This window comes from Canis lupus, chromosome 5 (assembly GCF_003254725.2).
Source record: "Canis lupus dingo isolate Sandy chromosome 5, ASM325472v2, whole genome shotgun sequence".
NCBI lineage: Eukaryota > Metazoa > Chordata > Mammalia > Carnivora > Canidae > Canis > Canis lupus.
Genome location: NC_064247.1, coordinates 41,405,046 through 41,415,831, shown reverse-complemented (window position 1 = coordinate 41,415,831; position 10,786 = coordinate 41,405,046). Strand labels below are relative to the sequence as shown.

The following is a 10,786-nucleotide window of genomic DNA, read 5'->3' as shown; positions in this document are numbered from 1 at the left end:
CCGCCCGGCCCGGCGGCAGGCGGAGCCCCGGCCGCGGCCCCGCGCGTCACCCGGGGAACCCGGAGCGCCGGGCCTCCCCGGGCCTCCCCGGGCCTCCCCGGGCCTCGGCTTCCCCCGCCGTCCGCTGACCCCGGGCCCTCGGAAAAAGTCCGGGCTCCCCCTGCGCTCCCGCAGGCTTCTAACCTCCACGCTGATTTCAGCGACCTATGGCGGGGGGTGCCGCAGACCCTGCAGGCCCGGGCTCCGCCCCCGGGGCAGCCGCAGCCGCTGGAGTCCGGCCGTGACCTCTGCAGCGATTAGGGACCCAGGCCCGGGGGCGCACGGACCTAGCTAGGCCTTGGGTCCTAGGGCTCTGGGCTAACCCCAGGTCTGCTCCTGCCTCAGCTTTCTCATTTGTGAAATGCTTCCTAAGGCTGTCGCCAGAAACAAACTCAGGTGTAGGTCGCAGCATACAGCAGGCGCTCGATAAGAGGCACGTTATCATTCAGGCTCTCTTTACTTCCTTGCGCCCCCACCAGCCGGCACATAATAGGTCCCCAAGAAATAAACGCCGAGTGAGCCACAGGTTCTATGCACGGTCACCCTTCGCGGGGGGAGGGGCCTTGTGATACCCACTTCAGGGGAGAGAAGACTGAGGCCAGAACGGAGCAGTGGCCCGCACAGGGTTACACGGCGCAGGTGGCAGGGCTAGCCTCCTGGGTCACGCTGTGTGCCCCGCGCGCCAACATAAAATAATAAAGCCACACTGCGCTCTCAGAGGTGACCTCAAGGGTCAGGCAAGCGGGCCTTCGGGCCAGGTACCACCTGTTTGCCGGGCCCCGGAAACAACGCGAGCCCAGACAGTTCTGTCTACTCCGCAGCCTCCCATGCGAGCACACGCGGCTTCCCACCAGGCCCTCGGGTCCGGCTCATCCCGACCCGGGTCCCGGTCGCCACCCCGCCCTGCGCCTTTAAGCCCGAGTGCGTCCGGGAGGCCCGCCCCCGAGGGGCCGCGCTCGTCAGCGGGGGGGCGTGGCCTGCTCCTCACTGGCTGAGCCGCGCAGTATTTTGGAACGTGGGCGGTGCCTCGGGCGCTCCGATTGGACCCGGGGCTTGTTCGTCTGCTTGCGTCGGAGGTCAGGGCCGCCCCCGGGGCCTCGGGGTTCGGTTCCCGGGTCCTCCGAGTTCCATTCCCAGGCGGGCCCGGGCTCAGGACCCAGGGTCGCACCCGCTGTGTCCTGCGGTCGCTGCGCCGAAGCCGCGACGCCCGTGCGGCCGGAGTGCGGCTGGGCGGCCCGGGTCCCCCAGACCGGGGCGTGGAGCGTGCGTCGGACGCAGGTCGGGGGCGTGGTCTCCGCTGGGGCCCGGGTCACGGCCGGGGAAGGGGGGAAGGGCTTTGCGCCCCGGGCCGGAGTTCCAGTGTCGAGCCTGCCCCTTTACGTGTTGGGCGCCTCAGTGCACTTCTCGGGGCCTGGTGCCCTCCCCGCGGATGGGCCCCTCCCAGGCCCTCCCCGGGGTTCCTGCGCGCTCGGCCCAGCCCCGGCCCCGGGCAGCAGGTGTGGCGGAGGAGGGGAAGGGCGGGCGGCGTCTCCCGGCGTCTCCCGGCGCCTGGGGGGGGCCGGGCCGGCAGCGCGGAGTCGGGTTATTTTTAACCACCCGCGCCTTCTCGGCGTTCCGGGAGTTGGAAGGCTGCGGTTTGCGGCCTGCGCGACCCCGCCAGGGGTTGGGCTGAGTCCCGTTCAGGCAGGAGGTATTGAAAGCTTTTTACAGTTTGCAAGTGGATTCTGGGCTCCGCTGGAGATGGCTTGCAGTATTGATCATCGAGGAGGAAGTAACTAAAAGCGGCCGCCGGGCCTTGGTGGGGCACTCCCCTAGCCTTTGACCAGCCCAGGCCCCAGAGCCCTCCTGTCCTATTTTTACTCTGGGCAAATCGGGGGGCGGGGGTTGGGGCTGACTCCGGTGGTGATTCAGGCTTCAGCTGCTCTAGGCATCTCGTCACCTGGCAACTGAGCCCTGGGCACCCACAGCGGATCCGAGAGGACAGAAGTCCTTGGTGCCTGGGCTGGCTGCGAACCCACGGTCATCTGGTTCAGGCATCCGCAGAGAGACAGCGCTGCCTGGTGTCTGACTGGTCCTCCGGGCCTCAGCTTGCACCCCGGCCACACGCCCCCTCTGCTCTCAGGGCCTGAGGCAGGAAATCCCCCGGAAGAACCAGAGGTTGGAGTTTGGGGGCCTAGGCCTGGGTGGGATCTCTGTCTCCACTTCCCAAGTACCCAGGCCTACCCAGCCTTATAGTTCTGGGTTCCCCACGTGTAAACCTTCACCACGCCTGTGCCATTTTACAGGTGAACAAAGCCTCATCTTCCCTTCTCTGTTGCCTCGGTTTCCAGTCTTTGACAGCTGCTCCCCCATCCCCGCTACCCCTGCATTGTCTCAAACTTGAGAGGCCCAGAGAGGCCCCTGTCCAGAGGCACTGGGCAAGTTCTCTGTTTGGGATGGGGGGTGGGGTCTTTATTTTTCACCTACTTTTTTTTTTTTAATTTTATTTATTTATTCATGAGAGACACGACACACAGAGAGAGACAGAGACACAGGCAGAGGGAGAAGCAGGCTCCACGCAGGGAGCCCGACGTGGGACTCGATCCCGGGTCTCCAGGATCACGCCCTGGACTGAAGGCGGTGCTAAACCACTGAGCCGCCCAGGGATCCCTACCTACTTATTTTAAATATTTTATTTTTAAGTAATCTACACCGAACATAGGGCTGGGACTCACATCCCCCGAGATCAAGACTCAGACGCTCCACAGATGGAGCCAGCCAGATGTCCTGTTTGGGGTCTTTGGAGTTACCCTGCTTGCTGCCCCCACAGGCAGGCCTCAGCCTTCATTGATGTGCCTCCCTGGGCAGCCTGGGCCAGCTCACTCGTCCCGTCCTTTGACTTGATAGCTCTCCCTCCAGGGGCTACTCTATTGAGATCTGGTGGCGGGGGGACCTCTGTTGAGGTCAAAGGCCTGAGGGGCCCTGCAGGGCAGACTGCTAGGACCCCTGGCGGTGTCTTCTTTAGGCCAGAGTTCCCTCCTGCCTATGCCCAGCCCCGGTTAAGAAGCAGGACGAAGCAGCCTCTTGGAGCTGGCTGCAGGCTCCAGTAGACTGACTGGACTCTGGGGGTGGGCCAGAGTCAGGACACTTTGCAGGATGGGTCCAGGTCCCCACCACTCACTGTGTGGTTCGGCAGCCTATATCTCTCTAAAATGGGGATAGCGATGATGAGACTCACTTCACCATCTTAGGTCATGTCAGGGGTCCTTGAGGATGGGATGGAGAAGATGGGCCTCCTTTTCTCACCTGGCACAAGTCTCAGGGCCTTTCTACATGAGCTCCTTGTCTAGGGAGTGGGTGGGCTATTTGCAGGTTTGCAGTGTGGTAGAGGTGGGGGTTTGGGCAGCCCCATCTCCTCCCAAGAAACCGTTTCTCCTGAGAAACTCCCAGGAACTCCCTTCATCAGCTCTACTCACGACAGCCCCAGCATGATGGGGTCGGCCCCACTGCCAGCCTGGCCGCCCCCCCACAGAGCTGTCTATGTCTACATCCTCTTACAGGCAGACAGACCATGGCCGAGTTCTCCCAGAAACGGGGGAAGCAGCGTGATGAGGTCCTGGGCAGCACCGTGGACTTCCTCCTGGCCAATGCCCGCCTGGTGCTGGGCGTGGGCGGAGCCGCCGTGCTGGGAATTGCTACCCTGGCTGTGAAGCGGGTAAGGCCAGGCTGAGCCGCTCAGAGCTAGGGCTGCCCGAGGAGGACAGTGGGGCCCCAGGGGGAGGGGGTGGGGAAGTGCCCAAAGCTGGCACCTGCTTCTCTACCCCAGCAACCTGGCTGGCGTTGCCCCTGGCCTTGGCCTGGCCACACAGGCTTCGGATGCTCTGATCCATGTCACTCTGCCGGCAGCTCATTGACAGGGCCACCAGCCCTCGAGATGAGGATGACGCCAAGGGGGACACTACACGTCTGGAGGAGAGCTGGAAGGAACTGAACCTGCTCACGGCCACACCGCGTCAACAGCCCCGGCCCCCACCTGCAGCCCTCAGCCAGCCCGTGTCACCCCCTGACCCCTCGCCGGCTGCCCCAGGTGAGTGGCACCCCATCCCCTCCGACCCGGTTGGGCCCTCCTCTGGTATCACATTTGGGAGATGCAACCCAGGCTCTGCCTTTGACTGAGCCTGGGACCTAGGCAAGTCCCTGCTGCTCCTCGGGGGCCGCAGCCTCCCTGCATGTTTAAGGGTTTCTCTGCCCTCCTAACCTCCTGGGTTGTGCCCCCAGGACCTGGACTGAGAGAGCGGTACCAGAGCATGGCAGCAGTGTTGTGACGGTGAGGGGCCCCAGATGGGGAAACTGAAGCCCAGAGCCTGTCTTCTCAGCCTACACCAAGCTGTTTTAGGGCGTTGGGGATCTGGGGGCAGTGAGAATTTGTCATCACGTGCTCACCTTACGTGAGAACTTGAGCTAAGCACTCTCCCAGGTGGTCATTTTACAGCTGAACAAAATAAGGCCCAGGCTGTCACACAGCTAGTAATTGGGTGGAGGTCTCTTGGCTCCTGACGGGGCCTCCTGATGTGGTCCCAACCCCTTTGTTCTGCAGAGGGGCCCACAGACACGGGTCCTGAGATGTCACTGCAGCTTAGCTCTCCGGCGCCGCTGTGCCTGACGTTCCAGGAGAAGCTGCTGGCGTTTGAGCAGACCCACGTGACCATCCCCGCGGCCCACGTGGCCCTGGCCAAGCAGCTGGCCGGTGACATTGGCCTTGAGCTGCAGGCCTATCTGCGGAACAAGTTCCCGGAGCTGCCCTTTGGGGCACTGGTGCCCGGCGGGCCGCTCTACGACGGGCTGCAGGCGGGGGCGGCTGAGCGCGTGCATATCCTGGTCCCCCTGGTGCTGGAGGCGGGCCTGTGGAGCCTGGTGCCAGGGGCGGACACGGTGGCCAGGGACCCTCGCTGCTGGGCCGTGCGCAGGACTCAGCTGGAGTTCCGGCCCCGCGGGAGCAGCCCCTGGGACCGCTTCCTGGTGGGCGGCTACCTGTCTTCCCGCGTCCTGCTGGAGCTGCTCCGCAAAGCGCTGGCCTCCTGCGTCAACTGGCCAGCCATCGGCAGCCTGCTCGGGTGCCTGATCCGGCCCAGCGTGGCCGCTGAGGAGCTGCTGCTTGAGGTGCAGCACGAGCGCCTCGAGCTCACAGTCGCCGTGCTGCTGGTGGTCGCCGGCGCTGGTCCCGAAGATCCCCTCCTCCTGGCGTGGCCCCTGGAGGGGTTGGCTGGGAACCTCTGGCTGCAGGACTTATACCCCGCGGAGGCTGCCAGGCTGCGGGTCCTGGATGAGCGCGACGCTGGGACGCGCCGGCGGCTGCTGCGGCTGCTGTGCGGGGTCTGCCGCCGCCACCCATCCCTGTGGCGGCTGGACCGGCGCCACCTGACCCAGGTGGTTCTGCGCCTGGGGGAGCACGAGGCCGACTGGGCCGAGGCGGCCTTGGGGGCGCGCTTCCTGCAGGCCCTGGAGGCGCTCGTCGACAGCCTGGAGCGGGCCAGCCTGCCCTGCCAGCTCAACCCCGGCGTGAACCTCTTCGGGAGCCTGCGGGACGAGGAGATTGACGCCCTGGGCTTCGCGCTGTTCTGCGGCCTGCAGGCCCCCGAGTGGCTGCTCTAGCCGGGTGGGGACGGGGCGGCCGGCGCTCGTTCGGCGGCGGGTGAGCTGGGCGCGCCTCCCATCCGGGAATCTGGAGAGCACCCTGTCTCTTGCTTTAGCCAAAATAAAAAGAGGGGGCTGCCCTGTAAGCCCCCGGGTTAGCATGTACGCGGGCAGCAGTCGCGGGAGGCCCCGGGCCCAGAGAGCTCGGCTGGGCCACCTCGGGGGCAGCCTGGAGCGCCGGCCACTCCCCCGGCCCCATCTGGCCTTGGGGCGACCCTGGGACCGTGGGCTCGGTCCGTCGTCACCAGCAGTGAACGCACGGACGATCCGGCTTCTGCTCTCCTAGGCGGGGGATAAAGGCAGCTCCGTTTATCTGTCAAGAGGGTGAGTTAGCGTTTTCCTCGGGTGCCAGCTCCAGGCATCTCGAGGCTTCTGGTGCTGGGTGGTAAACACTGTGTTTGTGTCGTCCCCCAGGGGCCAGAGTCACCTGGGACCCCCCTGCGCCCCGGATTGCAGCTTTGGGGCTGATCTGAAGGCTGTGTCTCCCAAGTCATGTCACCTGCGTGTCCAGCCAGCTTGTTGAGCTCTCCCCTCTAGCCTGGAGCAGAGCTCCGTCGGACGTGCTGCCCACCTCGTACCTCAGGGGAAGGCCCCATTCTCTCCAACAGGGCAGATTTTCTGTTTGGGAGGCAGAGAGACCCCTGGAGAACCTAAGGCTCCCAGTGCCCCCCGCTTTGCCTGGAGCCAAGGATGTGCCACCGGCTACTGCTGGGCCCGGCCTCCACCGAGCCACCACGAGCGCTCCCCGCCGACACTGAGGCCCGCTCGGGGATGGGATTCCGCCTCCCCTCCCGGGCATCCCTCCCATCTTTGGTGTTCTTCGTGCTGAAGCAAAGCTGTGCCACTAGGAATGTGAATAAAAGGAAAAACGAGGGTGTGTGATTTGTGCTGGGCTCTTATGCATGGCTCTTTGGAGTTCTGGAAGCTTGGCCACAGGTCTTGTGGGATCGACCAGGAAGAGTTAGGGCTTAATTGGAAAAATAGATCGTGTGGAGAGATAATATTACCAGTTTCCGGGTGTGATGCTTCACTTTAGTGATGGAAACCAGCTAGTCAGGGACTTTTTTCCCTGAAAAATCTAAGCTCTCACGGCCCAGCTGGCTCTCTGGTGGGCATGGCTGCCCCAAGCCCATCAGCCGGCACGTCAGTACCCAGAGAAATGTCATGTTTGTATCTCCTGGCCTCTTGTTGTGGCTCAAGTGGTGGACGGCCCTCCCCAGACAGGGAAGCAGGAGCATCTCAGCGTCTCCACGGGAGCCATGGCTGGGGCTCATATCCTTTGTCACCACAGATGACAAGTGGGCCCTGGGGACGGCTTTGGGCCACGAGTGCTCAGCGGTCACCACAGTTGCTTTTCCCATCCTGCTTCTCTCCTTCCCATCCCGTCGTGTTTCCTGAGGTAACCTGTGCCCTGAGCTGTGACCACAGGACCACGAGCAGCACCAATGTCCTCCCTCGTCTGAGGGCCAGCACGCAGGACACATGAGAAGCACATGTGTACTTCTGGATGCAGGACCAGGAGCTGCCCCTGGAGGTCATGAGGGCTCTGCCCCAGGGGCATTCAGATGCCTGGACGGCTCCACACACAGGCTGTGGGGAGGGTCAAAGGGCAGGAGACTGGCTGAGCCGAGGTCCATTCAGATCACTTGGCCTGGGGACTGGCGCACAGAGAGCCTTGAGCAGCTGCCCTGGTGGCCGAGTGTTGGCACCGGCCTGGGCAGACAGAGGCGGGGCCTTGGTACTTTTGGCAGTAAATTGGGGGATTATGGAATACCAACTTCTCGGCGGTTGTACGAAGTAACTGCTGGTGTGCAGTGTTAGCCCAGGGCCTGGCACGAAGCAAACCACTCTAGAACCCAACTGTGGGCCCCAGCTATCTCCCCCCGCTGACCAGCGTCACAAAGCTCTCTCTTCTACACCAACTGTAGAATAAATCTTATCATATAGAAAATGTTTCCTTTCTATAAACCCACTCGCTGGGCCCGTCTCTGCAGCACTTACCTGTGGCATAGTCCCAAGTGGGGGTACTGCTCATTCCCTAGGGCTGGCCTGTCCAGTTCTTCCAATCTTTGCTATTACAGCAATCCCCCCTGATCTGTGGTTTCGGTTCTGCGTGGTCACTGTAGACCAGAAGCATGTGATCCTCCCAATGTATCGTGTCCACAGCAGCCTCATGGTGGGTCACAACGCCCACGTCATTCACCTGACCTCATCCCGCAGCCATTGTACCGCCTCACAGCCCCACAAGAAGGGGGGGGGTACAGGACAATACGGTGGTTTGAGAGGAAGAGACCACATTCACGTTAGTTTTATTACAATATATTGTTATAATTCTATTATTATTTATTGTGAATTTCTTACTGTACCTAATTTCTAAACTTTCTCCTATGTATGTAGGTACAGCAAAAGACAGTAAAACAGTGTATATAGCGTTTGGTACTATCTGTCGTTTTTGGCATCCACTGGGGGTCTTGGGACATATCCCCCCAAAGATAACCAGAGGGACAACTGTATTTAAACTGACAGGCCCTGAAGAAAGTCTCTGTGCACATAAGCCATAGCATAGGACATTCCTGGGAGTGGAAACCATTCAGTATTCAGACCCAGAAAGATCCTGCCAAACTGCATTCTGGAAGGACTTTGGTCACCAGCCCAGAGCCCCAGGCTGAGCCTGGCAGGCGGGCAGGAAGGGGTGAGCAGGTGCCCCTGGGAGGCGGGACCCGGGGAGCACGTCCACATCCACCCTGGCCCCACTGCCCCAGGGCTGCGGACTCCTGACCTCCTCTCCGCAGACTTTATGGCTGGGGGTGGATGATGGAAATTGCCCACTCCGAGCTGTGCCTGCCGTCTGTGGCTCGCCACACATACCTGGAGTGCACTGCGGGAAAACTCACTTTGGTGTCAGCTGAGCCACCTGGTTGCTTCAGGGGCCAGAATCTGCCTTCAAAAGCAAGTGGCTCTGGTGTCTGAGGTGTGCAAGGAAAGCACTTCCTGGGTGTTGGGAGCAAAGGCCCTTCCCCTTCAGATGGCGATTTAGCCTGCCGTTCATGTGGGTCGCAGGCCCCAGAAGGTGCTGGGCCTGGGGCAGGGGCGGGGGTTGCAACGGACCCCCCGGCAGCCTGTAGTCCCAGGCCTCTGCTCCAACTCTGTCCTGTTCCCCCTAGAATGAGGGCCTTTGCAAAAGGACACTTCTGTAATTAGAAAAATAAAGATATTAAAAAAGAAACCCCAGCAACATTACAATTTGGTTGTGCTCAATTCACTGAAGCTAAGGCTGCAGTGGACAAAGCCCAGAGTGTATTCCAAACAACGGGAATGGCTCCGGGGATGCTGTTTTGGTCCTTTCCGCACGGCTCCCGATTTCCTGAGACAATAGTTCATTTGGCCGGGCCTTCAGGCTGGTGGGAAGGCCAGACTCTCAGGCTTGTTGGACTCTGACCTCTTAGCCTGGAGCACCACTTCTGAGCAAGTCAGGCAGTCTCAGGCAGGGATGGGGCGCAGGCCTTGGTCCCTTGGAGGAACAGCCAAGGGTGAAGGGTGGCACCACCTGGCGTGCTAGGTGCACCTGTGCCACCCTTGTGTTCTAGTCCAGGGAACTTGGACATTATGATCCTGGAGTCTGAACAGCTGACGTTTTAGGTTGCGGCAGGCCATGGAAGGAAGGACGGCTGTGAGTTTATCACAAAGGGCAGCAGGGTTCTCCTCCCATTGGCCCAAGAGCCAGTGCCCGATGTGGTGTCGTGCTGCCGCGCACACGGGGCCTGGCCCTCGTTGAGTGGTGGGGGTGGGAGGCTGGGATTGGGGCTTATTTGTAGTTTCCAGCTGCTCCAGGTGCAGTAAGCATCAGCGACAGCTTCTCTCCAACGCTGTGTGGGGCGGCCCCCCTCTTGTAGTCTTTCAGACTGGGGCAGGCAGGGGTGCGGGGCATCCCTCCCATCTTCTTGGAGGGATGGCAGGTGGCTCCGTCCCTGCCAGTGGGCTCTCACCTCAGCGTGGAGAAAGATGTGGATGCTCTCAGAGCTTCAAGGTGTAGGCACAGTGGCAGACCAATCCCTGCTTGGCTGTTTATGGGGCAAAGCGCTTCTCCATGAGGCTCGAGCTCCACCCACAGACGGAGGCAGGGAGGCAGATGAGAAATGTGGTGTGTGACCCGCTTGGCCTCGCGCTCAGTAAGCTGGGGTTGTTCTCACTTGGGTCCTGGATGGCACAAGCTGCAGATGGGGGTCCAGTACTGGGGTTCACACCTTTCTAGTCACAGGTGGGGAAAGCTCAACTTCTCCTCGCCTGAACGCTGCTAGGCTGAGGCCATCAAGAGACCTGGAAAAACCCGACAGGTTCTGCTCATGAACTTCCCACTGCAGTCAGGCCTCGCTGTAACCTTCCACCAAGGAGCTTCCAGGTGAGGAACACCGCCCAGTTACAAAAGGGGCCACTCAGGCTCAGGGTTAAGGTGCGAGCCCAGGGAGGCATGCAGGCGGGGTGAGTCAGGACCTGGGGCAGGTCTGACCTTGGTAGTCCACCCCAGCGGTTTTTGGTCTTGCACATGTAGGAGTTACTTGTGGAAAGATTAAAATACACAAATCTGCCTGAAATTCAGAATCTATTAATAACTCCTATAATTCAATAACAAAACCCAAATGAAAATTGGGCAAAAGACTTGAACAGGCATTTCTCCAAAGATACACAAGTGGCCAATAACCATGTGAAAAGATGCTTGGTGTCCATGGTCATTAGGAACATGCAAATCAAAACCACAATGAGGTAACACTTCACACTCATCAGGACAGCCAGAACAAAAGTTAAGGAAAATATGCATTGGCGATGAAGTGGAGAACCCTTGTGCTTTGTTGGCGGGGGTGGGGGTGAGGTGGGGGGGTGGATCATAAAACCGGGCAGCTGCTGGGAAAAACTGATCACACACAATTACTGCGTGAGCCAGCTATGTTCCAGGTACGTACCCCAAAAAAGTGAAAATTCTTTGGGTGTTCAGATCTTGTACATGAGTTTCTGGTGACACCATTCCCAATAGCCAAGATGTGGGAACAACTCAAATGCCCATCAACTTCTGACCAGA

General features: G+C 60.7%; 1 protein-coding gene across 6 annotated transcripts; it reads left to right on the top strand.

Moving 5' to 3' along the window:
• The first annotated feature begins 1,103 nt into the window (after positions 1-1,103).
• On the top strand, positions 1,104-6,589 carry MIEF2 (mitochondrial elongation factor 2). 6 transcript variants are annotated; one of them, XM_025428174.3, is made up of 4 exons: positions 1,104-1,317; positions 3,579-3,733; positions 3,925-4,105; positions 4,616-6,589. In XM_025428174.3, the coding sequence occupies exons 2-4, from the start codon at positions 3,590-3,592 to the stop codon at positions 5,668-5,670; spliced, it is 1,380 nt and encodes a 459-aa protein (XP_025283959.1). In that variant the 5' UTR covers positions 1,104-1,317; positions 3,579-3,589; the 3' UTR covers positions 5,671-6,589. The 6 variants fall into 6 exon arrangements, with proteins under 6 accessions (XP_025283959.1, XP_035572793.1, XP_025283960.1 ...); XM_035716900.2 differs by lacking the exon at positions 1,104-1,317 and adding an exon at positions 1,341-1,535; XM_025428175.3 differs by lacking the exon at positions 1,104-1,317 and adding an exon at positions 1,546-1,729.
• Positions 6,590-10,786: the final 4,197 nt, after the last annotated feature.

Excerpts from the sequence above, each read along its gene's own strand:
- MIEF2 (XM_035716900.2), top strand. The coding sequence starts at position 1,469 with ATGGGCCCCTCCCAGGCCCTCCCCGGGGTTCCTGCGCGCTCGGCCCAG. Across the intron at positions 1,536-3,578 it reads GCCCCGGCCCCGGGCAGCAG|GCAGACAGACCATGGCCGAG; the intron begins GTGTGGCGGAGG and ends ATCCTCTTACAG. Across the intron at positions 4,106-4,615 it reads CCCCTCGCCGGCTGCCCCAG|AGGGGCCCACAGACACGGGT; the intron begins GTGAGTGGCACC and ends TTTGTTCTGCAG.